Source organism: Mercenaria mercenaria, chromosome 4, assembly GCF_021730395.1.
Source record: "Mercenaria mercenaria strain notata chromosome 4, MADL_Memer_1, whole genome shotgun sequence".
Lineage (NCBI taxonomy): Eukaryota > Metazoa > Mollusca > Bivalvia > Venerida > Veneridae > Mercenaria > Mercenaria mercenaria.
Window position 1 is genome coordinate 52103464 of NC_069364.1, and position 22399 is coordinate 52125862.

The window sequence follows — 22399 nt, forward strand, 5'->3', positions numbered from 1 at the left end:
ATTGTTGATAACTGTTTATTTTGATGGAAAGGATAGTACAGAACTGCTTAAAGAACTTCCAGTCTTTCTACTGTTGATATTTTGTTGATAATTTGAATTGAATTATGCTTGAATAAAGTATAACCTTCCTAGACAAGTTTTGATAGACCCATTTTGGAAAAAGGGAGGTATGATGTGAAGGCTCCTGCATCATTCTGTCTGTCATATTTTTGCCCCCCTTCAAAGGAGGGGTATGTTGTTTTGCAGATGTCTGTCGTTCAGTATGTAGACCAATCCGTTTCTGAATGATAACTCAAGAACGCTTGGGTCTAGGGTCATGTATGGATAAGGTTTGTCATAAGCAACAGATGACCCCTATTGATATTGAGGTCAGTAGGTCAAAGGCAAAGGTCACAGTGACCCTGAACAGTCAAACGGTTTCAGGATGATAACTCAAGAACACTTGGGCCTAGGATCATGAAAGTTGATAGGGAGGTTGATCATGACCAACATATGTCTCCTATTGATTTTGAGGTCAGTAGGTCAAAGGTCAAGGTCACAGTGACCAGGAACAGTTAAACAGTTTCCGGATGATAACTCAAGAATGCTTGGGTCTAGGATCATGAAAGTTGATAGGGGTATTAAGCATGATCAGCAGATGACCCCTATTTATTTTAAGGTCAGTTGGTCAAAGGTCAGGGTCACAGTGACCCGGAATAGTTAAACCGTTTCCGGATGATAACTTGAGAATGCTTGGGCCTAGGATCATGAAACTTGATAGGGAGGTTGATCATGATTAGCGGATGACCCCTAATGGTTTTGAGGTCAGTAGATCAAAGGTCAAGGTCACACTGACCAGAGACAGTTAAACAGTTTCCGTATGATAACTCGGCCTGGGCCTAGAATAACAAAACTGAAAAGGGAGGTTGCTCATGACCAGCAGATGACCCATATTGATTTTGAGGTCAATAGATCAAAGGTCAAAGTCACATTGACCCAGAACAGTAGAACTTTTGTATACAGTGACCAGGGTGGCATTTCGTGTTCTACGAGCTCTTTTTCTTGTTTGAAGCATAACTCAATAACTATTAGAGATATTGACTTTAAACTTGGCATTTAGATAGATGGTAATGAGGCGATGTTCAGAGCATATGAACCAAATTGGAAGGTCAAAGGTCAAGGTCACAGATTGAGCTCAGTGGTCACATGACCCTCATATTTCTTGTCCCAAGCATAACTTAATTACTGTTCAAGGTATTGACTTGAAATTTGGCATATAGATTGATAGGGTGAGAAGATGTGCAGAGCACAATCATGAACCAGGTCAGTAGGTCAAAGGTCAAGGCCACAAATTGAACTTAAAGGTAAAATTTCCTTCTTATTTTGCGTGTAGAGCATAGCTTAATAACTATTCAAGGTATTGGCTCCAATATAGGTATGTGGCAGTGAGACAATGTGCATGAAACAGGTCTGTAGCTCAAAGATTATGGTCACATTTGGAGCCGAAAGGTCAAATTTGACCCTTCTATTTCTTGTCTTGAGCATAACCTACCAGTAATCACTTTTCAAGATGTCAACTTTAAACTTGGCATACAAGTAGGTGGCAATGAGGTGATGTGCAAAGGGCCTGAATCAATTAGGTAATTTGAGGAGTGGAACAAAAATGAACTTTATATTTTTGTGCCTTAGTATCCACCAACTAGGTGGATGAGTCAGAGGTCAAGATTACATCAAGGTCAGATCTATCCGACGTATTTTGTATCCTTAGCATAATTTAATAACCATTCAAAATATTGACTTTGAACTGAGTATGTTTGTAGGTGGCAATGAGACAGTGTGCACAGTGCATAAACTTGGTAGGTCAAGGTCACAAATTGAGTTCAAATCTGTTCTTTGTATAGTCCAAATTGTTGACTTTATACTTGGAATAAAGGTGGGTGGTGATGAAGAGATTTCAGGAGTGCAATAATCCACATTACTCACTCACTCCTTTCCCACACACATCGGGCCTTTTCCATTATTTAATGAATGCGACCAACACTGATTGAATTGGGATAAATGCTCTCCGAAATTGTCTTAAATGAGAAAAAGTTGAAAATTACCATAACTTACATAAAGGTGCTTTTTGTGTAATATTTTTAAATGTAGGGGTGCATAATAATAATTGTTTAACAAAAGTTATTATAAGTGTTACATAGAACCAAAATAAACAAAGTAGCAAAAATATTGTATAGCAGCAAGAACACTGAAAGGTAACAATGATTTGGGAATTTTTAGTTTAGAATTTGGAAAAAAGATACTTATTTTGCTTTGGGACTGCCTCCTTTTTACTGGAGGGAGATTTATAGGGAAAAAAAGCCCTGCACTTGCACCAAAACAAATTAAATTTTACTTCCTTGACCTCTGATTAGAATTTATAGGGGGAAAAAGCCCTGCACTTGCACCAAAACAAATTAAATTTTACTTCCTTTTCCTCTGATTAGAACTTCGGACCTATATTGTACGTCACACTGTTCAAAACTTAGGACATAAATTTGTCTTTATTTTACAAGAAAATAAGATTCAGCTTGTTTGGTATTAAAATATTTTTATGTGAAACTTAATGGACAGGACAAATGTTGCAATGGTATGCAGCATGATATTGGACACATGCAGATAAGATCTGATTTCATCCATTTTGCAACAGTTTTACATGTGTAATGATGTGCAAGTCAATGTCAATTATTTTACAGTGGTTCGTCCTTGTATCATGTGTAAAATTGGTGTCATTTTTTAGCTCACCTGTCACATAGTGACAAGGTGAGCTTTTGTGATCACCCTTCGTCCGTCGTCCGTGCGTGCGTCAACAATTTCGTGTCTGCATGATAGTGGTTTCATTTATGATTTTATTTTAACCAAACTTGCACACAACTTGTATCTCCATAAGATCACGGTTCCTTTCTTGAACTGGCCAGATCCCATTATGGGTTCCAGAGTTATGGCCCCTGAAAGTGCCAGAATCAGCTATTCTAACCTTGTCTGCACAATAGCAGCTTTATTTTTGATTTGATTTTTACCAAACTTGCACACAACTTGTATCACCATAAGATCTTGGTTCCTTTCTTGAACTGGCCAGATTCCATTATGGGTTCCAGAGTTATGGCCCCTGAAAGGGCCAGAATTAGCTATTTTGACCTTGTCTGCACAATAGCAGCTTCATTTATGATTTTATTTTAACCAAACTTGCACACAACTTGTATCACAATAAGATCTTGGTTCCTTTCTTGAACTGGCCAGATCCCATTATGGGTTCCAGAGTTATGGCCCCTGAAAGGGCCAGAATTAGCTATTTTGACCTTGTCTGCACAATAGCAGCTTCATTTATGATTGAAATTTAATCAATCTTGCACAAAACTTGTGTCACCGTAAGATCTCGGTTCCTTTCTTGAACCGGCCAGATCCCATAATGGGTTTCAGAGTTAGGGCCCCTGAAAGGGCCAAAATTAGCTATTTTGACCTAGTCTGCACAAGAGCAGCTTCATTTATGATTTGATTTTTACCAAACTTGCACACAACTTGTATCACCACAAGATCTTGCTTCCTTTTTTCAACTGGCCAGATTCCATCATGGGTTCCAGAGTTATGGCCCCTTAAAGTTCCAAAATTGGCTATTTTGGCTTTTGCAGTCATATAGAGACTTCATTTATGGTTTTATTTGATACAAACTTCCAAAATATCTTCAACAACAAAAAATCTTGGATTCCATGACAAATCAGATCCAATCATAGGTTCCAGAGTTACTTTATATCTGATTACCTCCCCTGATTGTAATCAAAATGGATTTATATCAGTAAGTACTTACAGGACTTATTTAAAATTTCATTATTGTTATTAGTTGGACTGAGACAATCAGGGTAGATACACTCGAAACCCGTTATAACGCTTCTCGATATACCGCGGTATTCGTTATAACGCTGTATCGTCTTGGCTCCCAAATTTTAGAGGGTAAAAAAAAATCAAAAATCAAAAAAAAAAAAAAAAAAAAAAAAAAAAAATCCGCGGATGTTATTTAATTTGATCATAACCAGCGTTAAAACTACATGTACGTGTACATTAACACCTTTCCATGACAACTGTGACGATTATTGATTTTTATCAATAATCGTCTGCTAGCTTACTTGTTTGCGTATCGCCTTTGTTAAAGTTTCAATACATGTAGACCTGTGACAATTAGGCAATCAGTACCGTGTCAAAATTAGATTGTTTGCATTAACAAGCGTGGAAGATCGGTCTGTCAACTATCAAACCGTTTAAGTTTGCACCAATTAAGTGGATGACATTAACACTCGAGTGAATAAAAACCGAACAACAGGCCCAGTTTTGTAATAAAATGCAGCCGTTCTTCATAATGATCATTCTCGGTTCGTCGGAATTTGCGAAGATTCGACGTACTGAAAGCCATATTGAGAATGTTCTCCCTTTTTAATATCGTATATTAACGACGGCGATTTAACAATTTTCTATCTTATTTATCGATTTTCTTCATGTATTCAAAATTATTTTTTTTTAAGACTGTCCGCGTTTTTTCTCTTTTAGTTACATAAACCCCCAGTGCAATTGCAGTGCGTATGTAATTCTCATGACAGCGCATTCCTCACACAGCGTTATACATGTTTACTTCCGGGATAAACAATTTCAACTTTCTTTTAGAATCACGACAAAATGAGAAGATGACACAGCGTTATAATTCTTTTAATGTATTTTTCAGTAGCATTTAAGGTAAATAAATGTCCCGTTTATACGATTCTTATTTCTTATTAACATAAAACAGCGTCCAAAATACGTCTAATACATTACCGATGGGTGGGGTATTGCATTTACCGCTGATACGATCAACCCGCGTTATAAATTTAACCCCGCTAGATCCGCGGGTCTCGAACCTTGGACCCCGATGACAGCATTATAACGGGGTCCCAGTGTACTTATGGACTGATTTTATGTCAAATTACATCCCTTTATTTCAAATTAAAATTGTTATATCTCCATAACTTATGAAGATACTGATCTGAGATTTCATTTATGTCAACAGATTTATTTGGTAGATCCTTCTTTTGTCCACTTACAATATTTTTTGTTTTAATTACTTCCCTTTTACGTTACTATAAATAGCTTATTTTTAGTAACTTTTTTATTATTGGCCATAGGGAAAACACGAGACCAGTTTTCTGTGGTACAACATGGATGGTACCTCCAATGTTTAGGTGTATTTTAACATATCTATACCTTGTAAGATTTTTTTTTTCTTTTTGGTTAAATTTCTTCCCTTTGTTGTTCCTTGTCCTATTTTTTCTGAGGACCTTCTTGTCCTCAAGTGCAATGATAACAGGTGAGCGATATAGGGCCATCATGGCCCTCTTGTTTTTTTTTGCAGTGAAAGAAGCAGAACTTCGTGAAGCTGTAAACGATACAAATCTGAAGCATGACCTTGACAAACAGAAATATCATCAACTGGAGGTGAAAACTATTTACTTTTACTAAAGTAATGTACCAAAAGGTTATGAATTGTCAGAAAAGATTAACAGGACTGAGTTATGATAACTGATGGTGCTCTTGTTTTTCGATGCTGTCCATTTTACTAGCTTACAGTCATATAAAGATTCTAGGTATTGTGGCTGTAGCATCTTAGCCTATCTTGATATCAAAAACTTATTTCCGCCCTATGCTTCATACTGCCTGACTGTTGATTTATCCTTAAAATGGAACCACTGTCCTGTTTTCTCATGTTTATGATTAACTTGTCATACACTTAAGGAAATGACTCGTGAGGTTCGGTTAATTACTTAGGAGAAATTGAAAAAATACAAGAAAATAGTTTCTGTCATTTCTTGGGGTAAAGATAATTATATATATATTTGATATGTTCAGTATGATACAGAACACCACAAAAAGATTTTGTTTTTTAATTATTTTTTGTGCAGTGGCATTGCAGTAGTTTTCAAAATATCGCACACACACACACTGGGAGGCATTGTTTTTGCCTTGTCCATCTGTCCGTACGTCACACTTCATTTCCGGTCAATAACTGGAGAACCATTTGACCTAGAACCTTCAAACTTCATAGGATGGTAGAGCTTATGGAGTACATGGCTGCTATCGTTTTTGGGGTCACTCCATCAAAGGTCAAAGTCACAGGGGCCTGAACATGAAAAACCATTTCCGATCAATTACTTGAGAACCACTTGACCCAGAATGTTGAAACTTCATAGGATGATTGGCCATGCAAAGTAGATGACCCCTATTGTTTTTGGGGTCACTTTGTTAAAGGTCAAGATCACAGGGGATGGAACATGGAAAACCATTTCTGATCAATAACATGAGAACCACTTAATCCAGAATGTTGAAACTTTATATGATGATTGGACATGCAGAGTAGATGACCCCTATTGATTTTGTGGTCTCTCTATTAAAGGTCAAGGTCACAGCGGACAGAACATGGAAGTCCATTTTCGGTCAATAATTTGAGAACTATTTGACCCAGAACCTTCAAACTTCATAGTGTGATAGGAGTTACAGAGTAGATGACCCCTAATGTTTTTGGGGTCACTCCATCAAAGGTCAAGGTCACAGGGGGCTGTACATAGAAAACTCTTTTCAGTCAATAAGATGAGAACCACTAGACCCAGAATGTTGAAACTTAATAAGGATGACTGGACATGCAGAGTAGATGACCCCTATTGATTTTTGGGTCACTCTGTTAAAGGTCAAGGTCACAGGGACTTGAACATTGAAAGTCATTTCTGATGAATAACTTGAGAACCACTTGATCCATAATGTTGAAACTTCATAGGATGATTGGTCCTGTAGAGTAGGTGACCCTTATTGTTTTTGGGCTCACTCTATCGAAGGTCAAGGCCACAGAGGGCTGAACGTAGAAAACTCTTTCCAATCAATAACTTGAGAACCACTTGACCCAGAATGTTGAAACTAAGGATGATTGGACATGCAGGGTAGATGACCACTACTGATTTTGGGGTCACTCGATCAAAGGTCAAGGTCACAGGGGCCTGAACATGGAAAACTGTTTCCAATCCTTAACTTGAGAACCACCAGGCCCAAAATGTTGAAACTTAGTGGTATGATTGGACGTGCCAAGTAGATGATCCCTATTGCAGCCAACCATCAGTGTCTTTGACTTTCTTTCCTGTCCCGTATCGATCTCTTGCCTATACGACTATGCGCTGGGGGAGACATGTGCTTTTTTACAAAAGCTGCGCCAGACCAATTTAATTTGATAAATGCTGACTAATAAACACTAACCTATACGAAATTAGCAAGATAAACATCATTGCAGTTAGTAGGTTTCATAAAAGTTTTAGTTAGTGTATTTACTAAAATTGCTGTCAGTATATGTTATAAAATTGCAATTTGCATATTTCATAAAAATTGTAGTAAGTACATTTTATACACTTGCATTTAGCATATTTTGTAGAATTGCAGTTAGTATACATTTCATAAACGTCACAGATATAGAGACACATCAACTTTCAAACAGTATTTCCTGTGTTTCCAGCACGTCAGTGACAATCTGCACAAAGTAGAGATGTATATAGAATGGCAAGAGATGGCTATAGAAATATTTTGTCATTATATAGTAAAAAAAATCTGAGAACCTTTGCTTGGCATTGGTATCCATCTGATAGCCTGTTGACTGAAAGACTAGTGTTCTACCTAATAAATTAACAAGATGGTCTTTGCTAAAACACAAAACATAATATGATTGGAGAATAACATCAATCTAGGATACAAAACACTAGCTGATTACTGAACATTAGAAAGAAATAGAACAACTGTTTATATTGTTATTTCACAGATTTTTTATCAGCACTTTTTGGGCAAAAAATCATATAGAATCGTAGATACTTTTATCAGTTCCAACACACTATGGATAATACTTTTCAGCACAGTTGTCACAATATTATGTTAAGATTCCTGTATCAGACATTCAGCACAAGAAATTCAGTAGTACATCTATTGTTGATATTAGTGATTTTTATCTTTTACCTGTAGTCATTGAAAAAAAAAATCTTTTGCTAAAACATCAAGTTAGGTGTTCACACATGTCTTTGGGACATACGCATGTGCGCTTGGCGACTGTCCATATACAAATGCTGTGGCTATCACATACAGTTCACAGTCATTATAATGGCTCTAGTGACCTGCCATATGCAATTGTAGTCAGTTCAAGACAAAATTGAGAAAGTTTACATACTAACAAATACTAATGACTGTGGACTGTATGTGATAGCCACAGCATTTGTATGGACAGTGCACATGCGTATGTCCCAAAGACATGATTGTGTGAACACCTATTTTTTAGCAAAGAATTTTACTTCAATGTACAGGTAGTTTATATATATATATTACTGATGATGACCCATTGTGACCTGAGATTGAGTCTTTCAAGTCTACAGATTGATAGAATAATCGTGGTACTGTCTATCAAAATGTTCTTGAAATCCCAGAATTCCATCGATATTTTTTTCGAAAAATAATGCAATAGCATTTGTATTGTTCCAATGTTTCCTTAGTTGTTACACACAGTTTGTTCAATAATCATACTGAATGGAATATATTAATTAACTTTCTCCATATTTTATACTGTTCTGTGCTCAAAATGATTCTGTCCTGTTTTAATGCTTTTTATATTTTTCATTTGCGAATAATTAAGTGTTCTATTCCATTCTGTTCCATGTTCTAGCAATGAGCATAGGCATGTCCTAGCTTTTAAACTAAGCTGTATAAACCCATATAAATTTAAGACAGTGAGAAACAAAGAGACATTGTTTAATGTTGTAATTTAAGCTTCACATCAAAAATTGGGAATAAATTTGAATATTTTCATGTCCATTTCCACAGAATAAATATGCCATGGACAATGACAAAAAATAATACAGAATAGTGATTTTATGTAGGAGACATTGCTACAAATCATGTCCATCAAACATGTCAAAGGTCACTTTTTACAAAATGTATGAATTTTAGCAAATGTTCAAAGGACTTTGAAAACGTGTAAATAAGTCTTATAAAGACTAGTAAACAACTTTAAAACACACTTATCTAGTCAATAAAATTTCATATCTCCCAGATGAAAGTGAAATTTACTGAGGTTTTATCTTATAGGCCTTTTTATTGGATTTAGAAAATTGATGAATTTATATCTTGTCAGGGTAATTTATTTATTGTTAATATACAGTCATATACTCCTGAATATATGTACGCCTCTGGGTGTGTTAGATTTTGCAGAAAGAGGATGTTTATTTAGGATCCAAATTTCTAATAAAAAATATTTGTTAAGAAGGTTTAAATTGAAGTTCTGAAAATATTCACTCTCGAATGTTTAAAAATAAAAAAATGAAAAAAGTAGATCTGAGGATTATTATGGATGTTGTAAAAAATATGGTTAGTAATCTTTAGCCTGCTGGCAGCAAGTGATTCTGCCTTAGCGACAAGTGCAGACCACGATCAGCCTGCACGGATGGTCTGCACTGTTCGCTATTTGGTCAGTAAATTTTCAGTAAACACCCCTTTGAATAATAAATGGTATTGCCCAAATTGAATGATGGACCAGTCCATTTTAGAAATTTAGCATGCTACAAGGTAATAATGAGGGAATATATCTATTGTTTGATGCAGATCTAATATCTTTAGGGCATAGTGAAATTGCTTCCGAATTACCAGCAGTAGGAAGTTTAAATTAGAGTACGCCATTTTCTTAGTCATAATTATTGGTTTTAAATAAGTAATACATTGTAATACTATATTTACATACAGGATATACTTCAATAGTTGGTTATTTTTGTTGATTTATTGTGTACAGTAGGGTTCAGAATTACATGCAGTTTATCTGGTATTGTACGTATTAAATGGAAATACAAGATCATTAACCTAGCGGGGATTAGGTAATTAGGAGCAGCAATTGTACAGGTGGTTCAATTGTTTTTCTGATTAAAATTAGGAAATGCGTTCAACTTTGACCAGTATAAAATGAGTGTTTGATGCAGTTTAACAGCTTGGTGTATAAATTAGAACTTTAAGGTAGGGTAACCACTGATTTGTAACTTTTATGGTTTCGTTTAGCTGGTTAGATTAACAGTGTCACAAGTGAAAGTTTTTTTTTATTCGTAAGAAAACACCGATTCAGCAGTTGAGGTGAGTTTTTTCCAAGCAATTTAGTCCTGGATTGATTATCTCAATTTTCTAAGGATTGGAAGTGTTATCTGGGACTGAGTTTTTGTTATAGCAACATTGGAATCTATTAAAATTTCCTGCAAATTGCTGCATTAAGTGAATATTCTTGTGACAGCAGTTTAATGGAAATTACTTTAGCCTCTGTGAATATAAAAGTTTGCTACTGGGCACAATATGGCTGGATTATTGATAATAAAATGCGCATTATTTTAAGTGATAATAAATAACCAGTAGGTAAGTTTACACTCTGAATTATTATTATGTACTTCAGAAATACCAGATGAAGTAATTAAGATATTAGCAAAATCAAAATTACATGTAAAATCATTTTGACAAAAAAAAAATATATATATATATATATTTGTTTTATTGGTATCATTTTTTTTGCAGAAGTTGATTCAGTAGCCTTTAGCTGGACTATACGAAGTATGGAGAGCTATCCTACTCGACCCGGCGTCAGCGTCCTTCTGCGTCCGCACTTTGGTTAAAGTTTTGATGCTCTTTCTCTTTATCTCTGTAATTACTTGATGGATTTGTTTCAAACTTAAAATAAAAATGTACTGGTGTCAGTATAATGTGACTGGGTTGAGGATTTGATGCACTTTCACTCTTTCTCAGTTATTACTGAATGGATTTGATTCAAACTGAAAGTAATTGTTCCTCATCATCTCCCACACCATATGACACAAGGTCCATAACTCTGGTACCAATATTTAATGAATTATCCCCCCTTTTACTTAGAATTTCAGGTTAAAAGTTTGATGCACTTTCACCTTATCTCAGTTATTACTAAATGGATTTGATTCATACTTACAATAGTTGTTCACCATCATCACTCACACCATATGACACAAAGGCCATAACTCTTGCACCAATATTTCATGAATTATCCCCCTTTTTACTTAGAATTTCAGGTTGAAGTTATGATGCACTTTCACTATATCTCATTTATTATGTCTCCCCCAGGAGACATATTGTTTTTGCCCTGTCCGTCCGTCCTTCCGTCCGTCCGTCCGTCACACTTCATTTCCGAGCAATAACTGGAGAACCATTTGACCTAGAACCTTCAAACTTCATAGGGTTGTAGGGCTGCTGGAGTAGACGACCCATATTGTTTTTGGGGTCACTCCGTCAAAGGTCAAGGTCACAGGGGCCCGAACATTGAAAACCATTTCCGATCAATAACTAGAGAACCACTTGACCCAGAATGTTGAAACTTCATAGGATGATTGTACATGCAAAGTAGATGACCCCTATTGATTTTGGGGTCACTCCATTAAAGGTCAAGGTCACAGGGGCCCGAACATTGAAAACCATTTCCGGTCAGTAACTTGAGAACCACTTGACCCAGAATGTTGAAACTTCATAGGATGATTGGTCATGAAGAGTAGATGACCCCTATTGATTTTGGGGTCACTCTGTCAAAGGTCAAGGTCACAGGGGCCTGAACATTGAAAACCATTTCCGATCAATAACTAGAGAACCACTTGACCCAGAATGTTGAAACTTCATAGGATGATTGGTCATGAAGAGTAGATGACCCCTATTGATTTTGGGGTCACTCTGTCAAAGGTCAAGGTCACAGGGGCCTGAACATGGAAAACCATTTCCGATCAATAACTAGAGAACCACTTGACCCAGAATGTTGAAACTTCATAGGATGATTGTACATGCAGAGTAGATGACCCCTATTGATTTTGGGGTCACTCCATTAAAGGTCAAGGTCACAGGGGCCTGAACATTGAAAACCATTTCCGGTCAGTAACTTGAGAACCACTTGACCCAGAATGTTGAAACTTCATAGGATGATTGGTCATGCAGAGTAGATGACCCCTAATGATTTTGGGGTCACTCTGTGAAAGGTCAAGGTCACAGGGGCCTGAACATTGAAAACCATTTCCGGTCAGTAACTTGAGAACCACTTGACCCAGAATGATGAAATTTCATAGGATGATTGGTCAAACAGAGTATATGACCCTTAATGATTTTAGGGTCACTCTGTTAAAGGTCAAGGCCACAGGGGCCTGAACATGGAAAACCATTTCCGATCAATAACTTGAGAACCTTTTGACCCAGAATGTTGAAACTTCATACGATGATTGTTCATGCAGAGTAAATGACCCCTAATGATTTTGGGGTCACTCTGTTAAAGGTCAAGGTCACAGGGGCCTGAACATTGATAACCAGTTCCGATCAATAACTTGAGAACCTCTCGACCCAGAATGTTGAAACTTCATAGGATGATTGAACATGCAGAGTAGATGACCCCTATTGTTTTTGGGGTCACTCCGTTAAAGGTCAAGGTCACAGGGGCCTGAACATTGATAACCAGTTCCAATCAATAACTTGAGAACCACTTGACCCAGAATGTTGAAACTTCATAGGATGATTGAACATGCAGAGTAGATGACCCCTATTCATTTTGGGGTCAGTCTATTAAAGGTCAAGGCCACAGTGGCCTGTTCATGTAAAATCATTTTTTGGAAATAACTTGAGAACCACTTGACCTACAATGTTGAAACTTAATAGGATGATTGGACTTGCAGAGTAGATGACCCCTATTTATTTTGAGGTCACTTGATCAAAGGTCAAGGTCACAGAAGCCTGAACAGTGACTTGAGAACCACTAGGCCAAGAGTGTTGAAATTTAGCGGGATGATTGGACATGCCAAGTAGATGATCCCTATTGCAGCCAACCATCAGTGTCTCTTTGACTTTCGCTCCTGACCCCTATTGACTTCTTGCCTATAGGACTTTGCATTGGGGGAGACATGCGCTTTTGTACAAAAGCATTTTCTAGTTACTAAATGGATTTGATTCAGACTTAAAACAGTTGTTTGTTCCACCTTGTCAACCACATCATATGACACAAGGTGCATAACTCTTGCACCAATATTTCATGGATTATCCCCTTCTTACTTAGAATTTCAGGTAAAAGTTTTGATGGACTTTCACTCTATCTCAGTTTTTATCAAATGGATTTGATTCAAACTAAAAATAGTTGTTCCACCTTATCAATCACATCATATATCACAAGGTGCATAACTCTGGCACCAAGTTTTCATGAATTATGCCCCTTTTTACTTAATTTAAGGTAATTTTGATGCATTTTCACTATATCTCAGTTATTACTTAATGGATTTGATTCAAACTTTGAAGTAATTGTTCCATATCCTCACCCACATCATATGACACAAGGTCCATCACTCTTGCACCAGTATTGATTGAATTATGCCCCCTTCTTGCTTAGAATTATACTTACTTAGTGTTTTGATACACTTTATCTCTCTTATAACTTAATATTTTCGACACAGACTCAAACTACATGTATTATGCAATATCTTCATTCCCAGTTGGAGTCATTAAACACTCCAGTGACAGCTCCAGCTTCCTCAGATGTGCCCAGTTTCACTATCCAGCATTGTATAGTCCAGTGCGCTGTCTCCTGTGACAGCTCTCGTTGTATTTTGAAATCTCGCATATGTCAGGAAACGTACAAAGTCTGGGTACAATTAAGTATCTGCGATAAAATAAATAAAAAACTTTATAACCTTATTTAGTATGCATTACTATAAAATTCATTTTTCAGCTTATTGGTAAATCTGGTAAATGAATCGGCAAACTCTGTTTTAATAACATTTATTTAAGAAATAATAAACTTGATCCTATATTTTATCAGTAAATAAGGGCAGGAGTCTAGATGCATAATAGTTAAATCACAAGTGCATAACATCCGAATAGTCAACGGAACTTTTAGATATTTGTTTCTTTTTAATCAGAATTTTGAGAACTATTTATAAACTAGTAATCAAACAGTTCGCAAACTAATTATGAACAGAATCGGCAGATTTTGTTATTTGGCCCAGTGTTACGAGTTTACCTTTTGTATGACGTCACTGCTGAATCATAACTGAGCTAATTCGCTCGTAGAGATCAAAACGTGTTTTATGGATCTGTACATTAGTCATTGTAAGATTTTTTATCATAATTATGTTTTTAAAACGTTGTTTACAGCCGTTTGCCCTGGAATAATTCGTATGTAATGGAACATCAGTACAATCCCTTACGTTATAATCATAGCAGTTAAAATCAGCTAATCATAATTTATCAAAGATTCATATATAATAGGCTGTTTGTTATATGAGCCGCGCCATGGGAAAACCAACATAGTGGCTTTGCGACCAGCATGGATCCAGACCAGCCTGCGCAGTCTGCTCAGGATCCATGCTGTTCGCTAACGGTTTCTCTAATTGCTATAGGCTTTGAAAGTGAACAGCATGGATCCTGACCAGACTGCGCAGATGTGCAGGCTGGTCTGGATCCATGCTGGTCGCAAAACCACTGTGTTGGTTTTCCCATGGCGCAGCTCATATCTTTATGTAGCAAGTAATACGAGTTGTGTAAGAATAAAGATTTAGGATATTTGGTATTGAAATAATATACTCCTACCCATTATGTGACAATACTTTCAAGGCCAAGCTCAGAATTAAAATAAGACATAGATGGTGCATTTCATAAGTGCACTGTCACACCATAACTATCCATGAATATAATATTTTAAGAATCTTTCACTTGCTGAAAGTGCAGCTTGATAGTAATGGTTTAGGCAATAGCAAGGCTTTGCCAAAACAGTTGCCCGGAAGACAGATGTTTCCATTACCACCTTCAACTAGTGATACATTCTTTTTTTTGCATACTCTATTCTTTAATTAATAGAACAAATAAAGTGTAACAAATGCTTTTTCTTTTGGGCACTGTTTTATTAGCTAGAGCAGAATTTGAATTGACACATTCATTCGTAAATTGCAGCACAAGAGTCATCTTACACTTCAGGGTGTAAGACAAGTTTTTCTAGCACCGGCAAAAACATGGGAAAAGCCTGTACGGCATGCAAGAATCAGTGATATTTTACTATTTTGCAATGATATAATATTTGTTTATTGAACAATAGGATAGTCTGGAGACAAGCAAGGTTGCACGAGAAGTTGACCTGAAAGATTTATGGAAGCTTGTACACAATGCTGATGAGGAGGACTCTACTGAGGTAGATTACTTTCATAAATACTTCATAGATCACTGAAGAACAAGGACATGTAGGAAATAGACAAGATTTCAGTCCTCGGCTTCCTGTTTGCTCTTTGTCTCCTGGATAGATCTGGGAGTTTGCTTGATACAAGGTGCAGGATGGCATGTCCTCCTACTTTCTCTGCAGGAGCCTCTGTAGCACAGTAGTTTAGATCACTGGCTTTGGATTGCCACTCAGTGATGTAGTTTAAAATCTTGCTTGGGGTCTAGAGTTCTTCATGTGAAGAAGCCATCCAACTGGCTTTCGGAAGGTTGGTGGTTCTACCGAGGTACCTGCCCATGCATAAAATATTGCTCAGTGATCTTCCACCAGCTGGAAAAGTCAGCACATGACTTCATTGTGTTGGTGCGACTCTTAACCCAACAGCAACAACTGACTCTTTGTAACTCCTAATGTCTTTACTATATATGTAACTCGACAAAAAATTAAGAGTTAATAACAGTTCAAGATTTTAGTTTGTATATAGTATAAGTAGCTGTAAAAAATTCTTGAAAGTGGTAGTTTGCTAAGCAATTTTCACAAACTCGGTGTTCCCAAAATCCCCCAAATGGGTTTTTTTCACCCCCAGTTTTGGAGACAGCTGTTATATATCTCTTAATGAGGAGGTGCAAAAGTGCAAGAAAAACTCAGTTTTCACCCCCAACCTTTTAAATGCCAGTGGGAACACTGAAACTGTGAACAGAAGACATTTTAGATCAGTTTTAAACAAGAAACTGTATATTTTAGTACAAGTCTAAAAATAAATGTGAAGTGTAAAATACCACCAACCTGGTTGAGTTTAAATTTAAAAAGTCAGGTATTTATGGGTATTTTTATTTTATTATAATTATAGGTTAAATCAAGTCAAGTATATCAAGTCAATTGCCAATAACACTTGCTTATTTGAACAATAAATGCTGAAAGGCATTTAATGCAGGATGTGATTATTTGATGCTTGGGTTATTAAAGTCACTAATGCATGTAATCTAAATCATTATAAAGGGCAAATATTAACATTGCAGAGTGAGAGTTCATTGTCCACCTCTACAGAACAACTAAAGGAGCAGATCCGACGTGACATTGAAGCGCTCAGAAACAAACTCTACAGCAAGGAGAAAGCTCTAACTGCTTTGGTATATAATGATACTAAGTCTTGTCTTACACACCAACAGGCTGCTAGACCATCCTAGCTGAGTTATTACAAAATGATACTTTTTATGCCCCCAAAGGGAGGCATTAGTTTTCAGCTGTCCGTCCGTTAGTTTGTTCGTTGTTTGTCACAACGTTAACTTTTTGCATGAAGGCACTTTACTTGCGAACCACTGCACCCAGGACCTTCAAACTTCACATGCTAATAGTACTTATTGAGTACATGACCCCTATTGACTTTGGGGTCACCAGGTCAAAAGTCATGGTCACCAGGTCAAAGGTCAAGGCACTGCGGGGCTATTTGTCACCATTAGTGACCGCTCTTGTTCTTTAGATTTTCCTATATTAGTGTGCTTGACATAAATTTAGATTCTTGTTGACTATAGAAGTGGATGAATGAGATTTCTGTTAATTTTGTCCAAAAGAAAATAAAAACTTGTATATTTATGAACTAATGGCAGGCCTTAAATATATTACATCTTTAATAACTTGCACTATAACTCACTCTAGAGTCGTATTACTACGACACTTTTTAATGTGATTTACTTTTTCAGAGATTTGAGAAGTCAGAGGTTCAGGGTCGCTGCAATAAAAGGGCATCAAATTCTCCCCTTGTTGGTATGTGACTTTTCTTAGTTATCTCCCTTGACTTTCATATAGCGTATACTTTCTTGAGCCGTTTCTTATGGGCTTTGTTTGTCTGTGTTTGTTCACAGGAGATAACTCCTGAGGCTATTCAAATTTTATATAATTATGTCTCTTTTCTTCTCAAAACGCTGGATAATAGATAATCAGAGCCAAGGAGGATCAGTAAGAATATATAAGAGGAATGATTAAACAAATTCAAAAAGATTATCTAGTAGGGCTCTGTGTGAACTAGCTATATGTGAAAATCAGCAGGACATTTCCATAGATTTAAACCTAGCAGTATGTGTTGAGAAAAGATTATACTTTTCAAAATGTGGAGTAAATGATCAGCTACATGTGGAGATACGTCAGAGTAATGTCAATGTTGTCTTTCCATCACAGATACAAAAAGTACCTAATGTGGTGATAGGTGTCTGAAGATAACTTCTTGATGCCATGATTAACTCTAAGCCTGCTAAGTTTCTATAATGGACTGGTCCATCTTTCAATTTTGACAGTACCATTTACTGTTAAAAGGGATGCTTACCAAAAACAGTACTGACTGAATGGTGAACAGTACAGACCATGATCAGCAGGCACAGATGTGCAGTCTGATCTTGGTCTGCACTGGTCGAAAAGGCAGAATCACTTGCCGCCAGCAGGCTAAGGGTGTTAGTATGCAAATGAAATTGAATTTTGAGTTCACATACCTGTAGAACTGCTTGTTAATGCCACTTCACTAATCTTTTATTTCAGAAGCCCTAGATATACCCTTGGTGAAAATAATTAAGAGACAATACTCTGGTAGAGGTGAGAAATGTACTTGTCAGTGTGACAGCAAGGTTCACACATGTAATAGATCGGTGCCTTTGGTGAGAAAACACAGCAGGGAGGATAGTACTGAGGAAAAACAGTGTTGCCATGGTGACAGTAAAGTAGGTGATGCTGAAAATTTGAATTGTGACCCTTCAGATATTAAAGTAGATATCTTAAACAACTCTGAAGACGTTGATAGTATGCATAGACAAGATATTCCGGAACGATTTAAGTCTGAAAGCTCTGCAGGGTCTGAATGTATGATACCACGTAACTCTGATATAGACGGAGTGTTTAAATACAGCAAGTCTCCAAAATGTCAGAAATTAGTAGATTCAGGATCAGGAGAAAAAGTTCATTCAAAAGAAAATCAAGAACGGCAGTTTGTTAAAGATCTGGACTGGAGTAATGATGATGAGGGTATTGAATTCAGGAAACCTCATGCAGGACATGCCACTGTTCACAGAGATGAAGGGCATGCTATGTTGAGGAGACAGAGTTACAGAAAAGCTATTGAAAATCCTGAAAGTTCAGTTGATGAAATACCAGCTGGGAGATCTAGGAGTAATAGTTTTCAGAATGCTATAGAACAGGGTCAGGTCAGCCCCTCGAACTTGTCTGCAGCCCCAGTGTTCACAGCTGGTGACACAGTCATTGATACAACACCTGAATATGAGGGCTCAGATTCACTGTCCTTGAGCACCGCCCCCAGATTCTTTAGCACTCCTTTATCTATAGATACTGTCAAAGCAGTCCAGATAGATAAAAAGACATGTAGAAATAATAATGACGTTCATTGGAAAGATGTTGAGAATAGAGAACTACACAATTCAGAAGCTAAGCAGCAGTCCACTGGTCTTCAAGCTCAATTGTTTAAAGCTGGTGGATTAAATCCAAAAAGTAAGTCTTAATGCAGTTCATAATTTTTATGCTGAGGCATGTTGATAACGCGTTGCTTGTAATCAAGTGACTTTAGGTAGAGGTGATATGTCTTGTCCAGTTGTATAGCAAGGTTCACACATGAATAGATCGTTTGTTTGGTGAGAAAACAGCTAGGGGGATAGTAACTGAGAAAAACTTCAGTATATGCAGGTGACAGTAAAAACAGATGCTGTGAAGTTTGCATGGACCTCAGCATATTAAAGCTATCTATACACTCGCATGCGAGTGAGTATGCTAGCACAAAGATATTCCGAGATTTAAGTCTGAAAGCTTGCAAGCGCATGATTGAACCAGAACTCTGATTGAGGGTGTTTAATACTGGAAATACTCCAAATTCGATTGGTCATTCATCGGGCATAAGTTTTCAAAATAAGAATTAAACGAATTTTTAAACCCCACTGGGTATCGATGATGCGGTATGACTTCGGAACTTCAGGACATCTGTTCCAGGATGGGCATGCTTAGAGACAGAGTTAGAAGATTGAACTGAAGTTTGTTATGAATGTGGGTTAGAGTATATTTCAGATGCATAGACGGCCTCGGTAGTCTCGAATTTCGCAGACCAGTGTCACAGTGGTGACACTCTTATAAAAACCGATTCTACAATACTTGATTACTGTCTTGGCACGCCAGATTTTTAGATCTTACTATTTACATCCATAGGTGAGATAGTAAAATAGTGAACTAATATGACGTTATTAGGAAAAGATTTTTAGAATAGTATACTATTACTGAAATCACAAAAGTACAATGTCTTCAAAGCAATTGTATAAATGCGTGGATTAAATCATGAAGGAAGTATTAAATTTGTTTATAGTTCAGCGTCAGGGATGTTTGGCTAGGCGTATGCTTGTAGTCTTTAAAGGATATAGCTTCTTTTAGTTTTTGACGCGACATGTTCAAATTTTGTCACCGGTGTTAGCAACCTTGGGAATACGCAACCTTAAGAATGCCTTTAATTCCACAAAATGAGAATTTCAAAAAATGTATGATAGCTTAATTCTGCAAGGATGTTTGAAACTTGTGAGCATTGTAAAACTCCTTGCATTTTGGTGGAATCCTGTGGGCAAACACTTTCAGCTGGCCTTTTAGTTGATCCTTGAAGGAAGCATGGTTTGAAGATGGAGGACCAGGTGTCTTCATTCTGTCGCAAACCTAAATTGTGGTTTTGAGATGGAATGCTACAGGTTGCTTAAGTAACCAGGTTAAAAGATTGTATTTGAAATAAATTAATCCATGGTATTTCGCGTCCCCCTCAAGTGCACAGCACCTTTTATTGCTCTTTTAAGAAATTGGAGATAGATTACTTTTTGAAAATGATTTAGAGTCGCACAGTTTTCTCAAAACGTTCCCATACAACACTTGAAACGTAGGACCAAAAAACCTCAGTTTGAATTCTTTAGGGAGATTGGACCTGGTGAAGTTCTGACGAAACAGATACATCCCTTTCTCTGATTTTTGGGCCTTATTCCTCAGCAACTTTGAGAGAGCAACATTTCTCAAAAGCAATACATATTCGGAAACCTGGTATTACTGTTTTTTTTGATTGAAAGACATAAAATAAATACTGGATTAATTGTAGTAGAACTTGCTTGTTGAATACATTTACTCACCTGTCACAAAGTGACAAGGGTCTTTTGTGTTTGCATATTGGATGCATGATGATTTGCTTGATTCATCACAAATATTCGACTACCATCTGGTCTACCCCCAGCCGTTCAGCTTTGTTTGACTTATAAAGTTCCCAATTTCATGGGATCTTTATGAAGTTGGTCGTGTTCACGAGACTATTGCAATCATGTTCGTTTATGGACAGTCCAAACGTCTTCCAGTTTGGTTTAGTAGGACAAACTTGTGACTTTAGCAATTTTATATTTCATGAATTTACCATGAATGGATGCAAATGTACACCTGTGAATTTCATCAAGTTTGAAATGGGTCTAGCGTTGAAAAAATCAGTAGTCTAAATATAGATCCCTGTGCACCTCTTTGAGCATATATTTAACGTCTTATTAATTGGTCAGAATCGTTTAACCATTGATAATTGTCAGTCAAACCAGGTCAAGATCCAGTAGGTCAAAGGAGGTCGTGAGCATTATGTTGGATATACCTGTGTGACCTTTAGGGTATATTTACATGGGATCGTATGAAAGTTGGTTGAATTTATATTTATATTAGGTCAAGTTCGATTATGTGGCAGTGCGAAAATATTAGTCATAGTTAAATTTAAAAATTTCTTTTCACTAATATTTGAGATATCCATGGAATTGCCTGCATTAAACTTTAAATGATTACTTTAGAGCAACTAGTCTACTGAAGGTAACTGTGGTCATTCCAGACTCACATAACTAGGTCATGATTTCTTAAAGTCATTTCATTACTTATAGATAACATCTGAATACGGCAAATTTTTTACGATTTTTATTCATCTGGTTTCATTCTAAAATTCACCAATTCAGATTTAGAAATGCATTACTCCTCAAACACTTCCGAATCTCAGTAATATAAAAACCCTTTATACGCTTCCGAAAGCCAATTTTATGGGATCTGTATGAAAATTGTTTACTGAAAGATTATAGGCTTCAATCAAGGGCTAATTTGCGTCCAAAAACTTACTGTATGTTAAATTTAAACTATGTGACCATTGTGGGACTTGTTTCAAGGACATACATGCTAAACAAATGGTACAGAATATTGATGTCATTAGAAGTACTAAAATAAAAGTAATTTTGCTTAAAAATGGTCATAGGTCAAAATTATAAACTAAATGTGCATTCTGGCCAAATCTTTATAAATGGGAATGTGTGGATAATGTTCTGTCTTAAATGTATTTAGATTATTCTAGCCCAAAAATGGTTCATGCATCAAAAAGCGTCGATTTAGTCCTAATAACGATTATTAAAAGTTTTAGCCTCAAAACACAATTCTCCAGAGACATCCAAAATTCAAACCATTTTATTTAAAACAGGTCAGCAGACCAAAAGTCAGAATAAGTGACTCAAAGACAAGGCACTTAGAACAAAAAGGTAAACTAATGTGTTCCCCATTAAATCAAAATGGATGTTGAAGAGCGACAGGACATCAGCCTATTGTTACATTTTTTCGCAATGGTTTAACTAAGTTACACACTTCTGACACACTGTTACTTACTTAAAGAGTTGTCAGCTTTGAAAATTAATAACTGACAATTTTACATGTTCTATTAGCTTTTAATCTCTTAATGATGTGTGCAAACTTTTGATATTGTCAGCTGGTCTGGATATATATTTCAGTTGAGTTTGATCTTATTGTCATTGCATGACGTTTTGCAGCTTGCTTTTTATTGTTGATACTTTATCAGGATGCAAGTTGTGAGATGATACACTTCTGTCATAATAAAAGTTGTGAGATATTGAGATGACTGCTACAGGTTATTGTGGTAACACCCAGGTTAAAATTTTTTGATAATATTTATGGTATGTATTTTCAGTTGTCCCCTGCAATTCACACTTCTATCCATTGCTAGAACAATGGAGAATCAACAAATCTAAAATTTGTTACATTCCAAGTTCTATGGTCAATAGAGACATTGGTTGCAATTTACTGGGCTATTAG

The 22399-nt window shown here is 36.5% G+C and overlaps 1 protein-coding gene across 1 annotated transcript in view; it reads left to right on the forward strand.

Moving 5' to 3' along the window:
• LOC123552874 (inositol 1,4,5-triphosphate receptor associated 2-like) overlaps nt 1-22399 on the forward strand; it is a 105216-nt gene extending 82817 nt beyond the window's left edge. Inside the window, exons 16-21 of the mRNA XM_053542197.1 lie at nt 5390-5472; nt 15158-15250; nt 16294-16404; nt 16975-17038; nt 17804-18763; nt 22275-22399. Of these exons, the coding sequence (XP_053398172.1) occupies nt 5390-5472; nt 15158-15250; nt 16294-16404; nt 16975-17038; nt 17804-18763; nt 22275-22399 (1436 nt within the window). The remainder of the gene's footprint in view (nt 1-5389; nt 5473-15157; nt 15251-16293; nt 16405-16974; nt 17039-17803; nt 18764-22274) is intronic.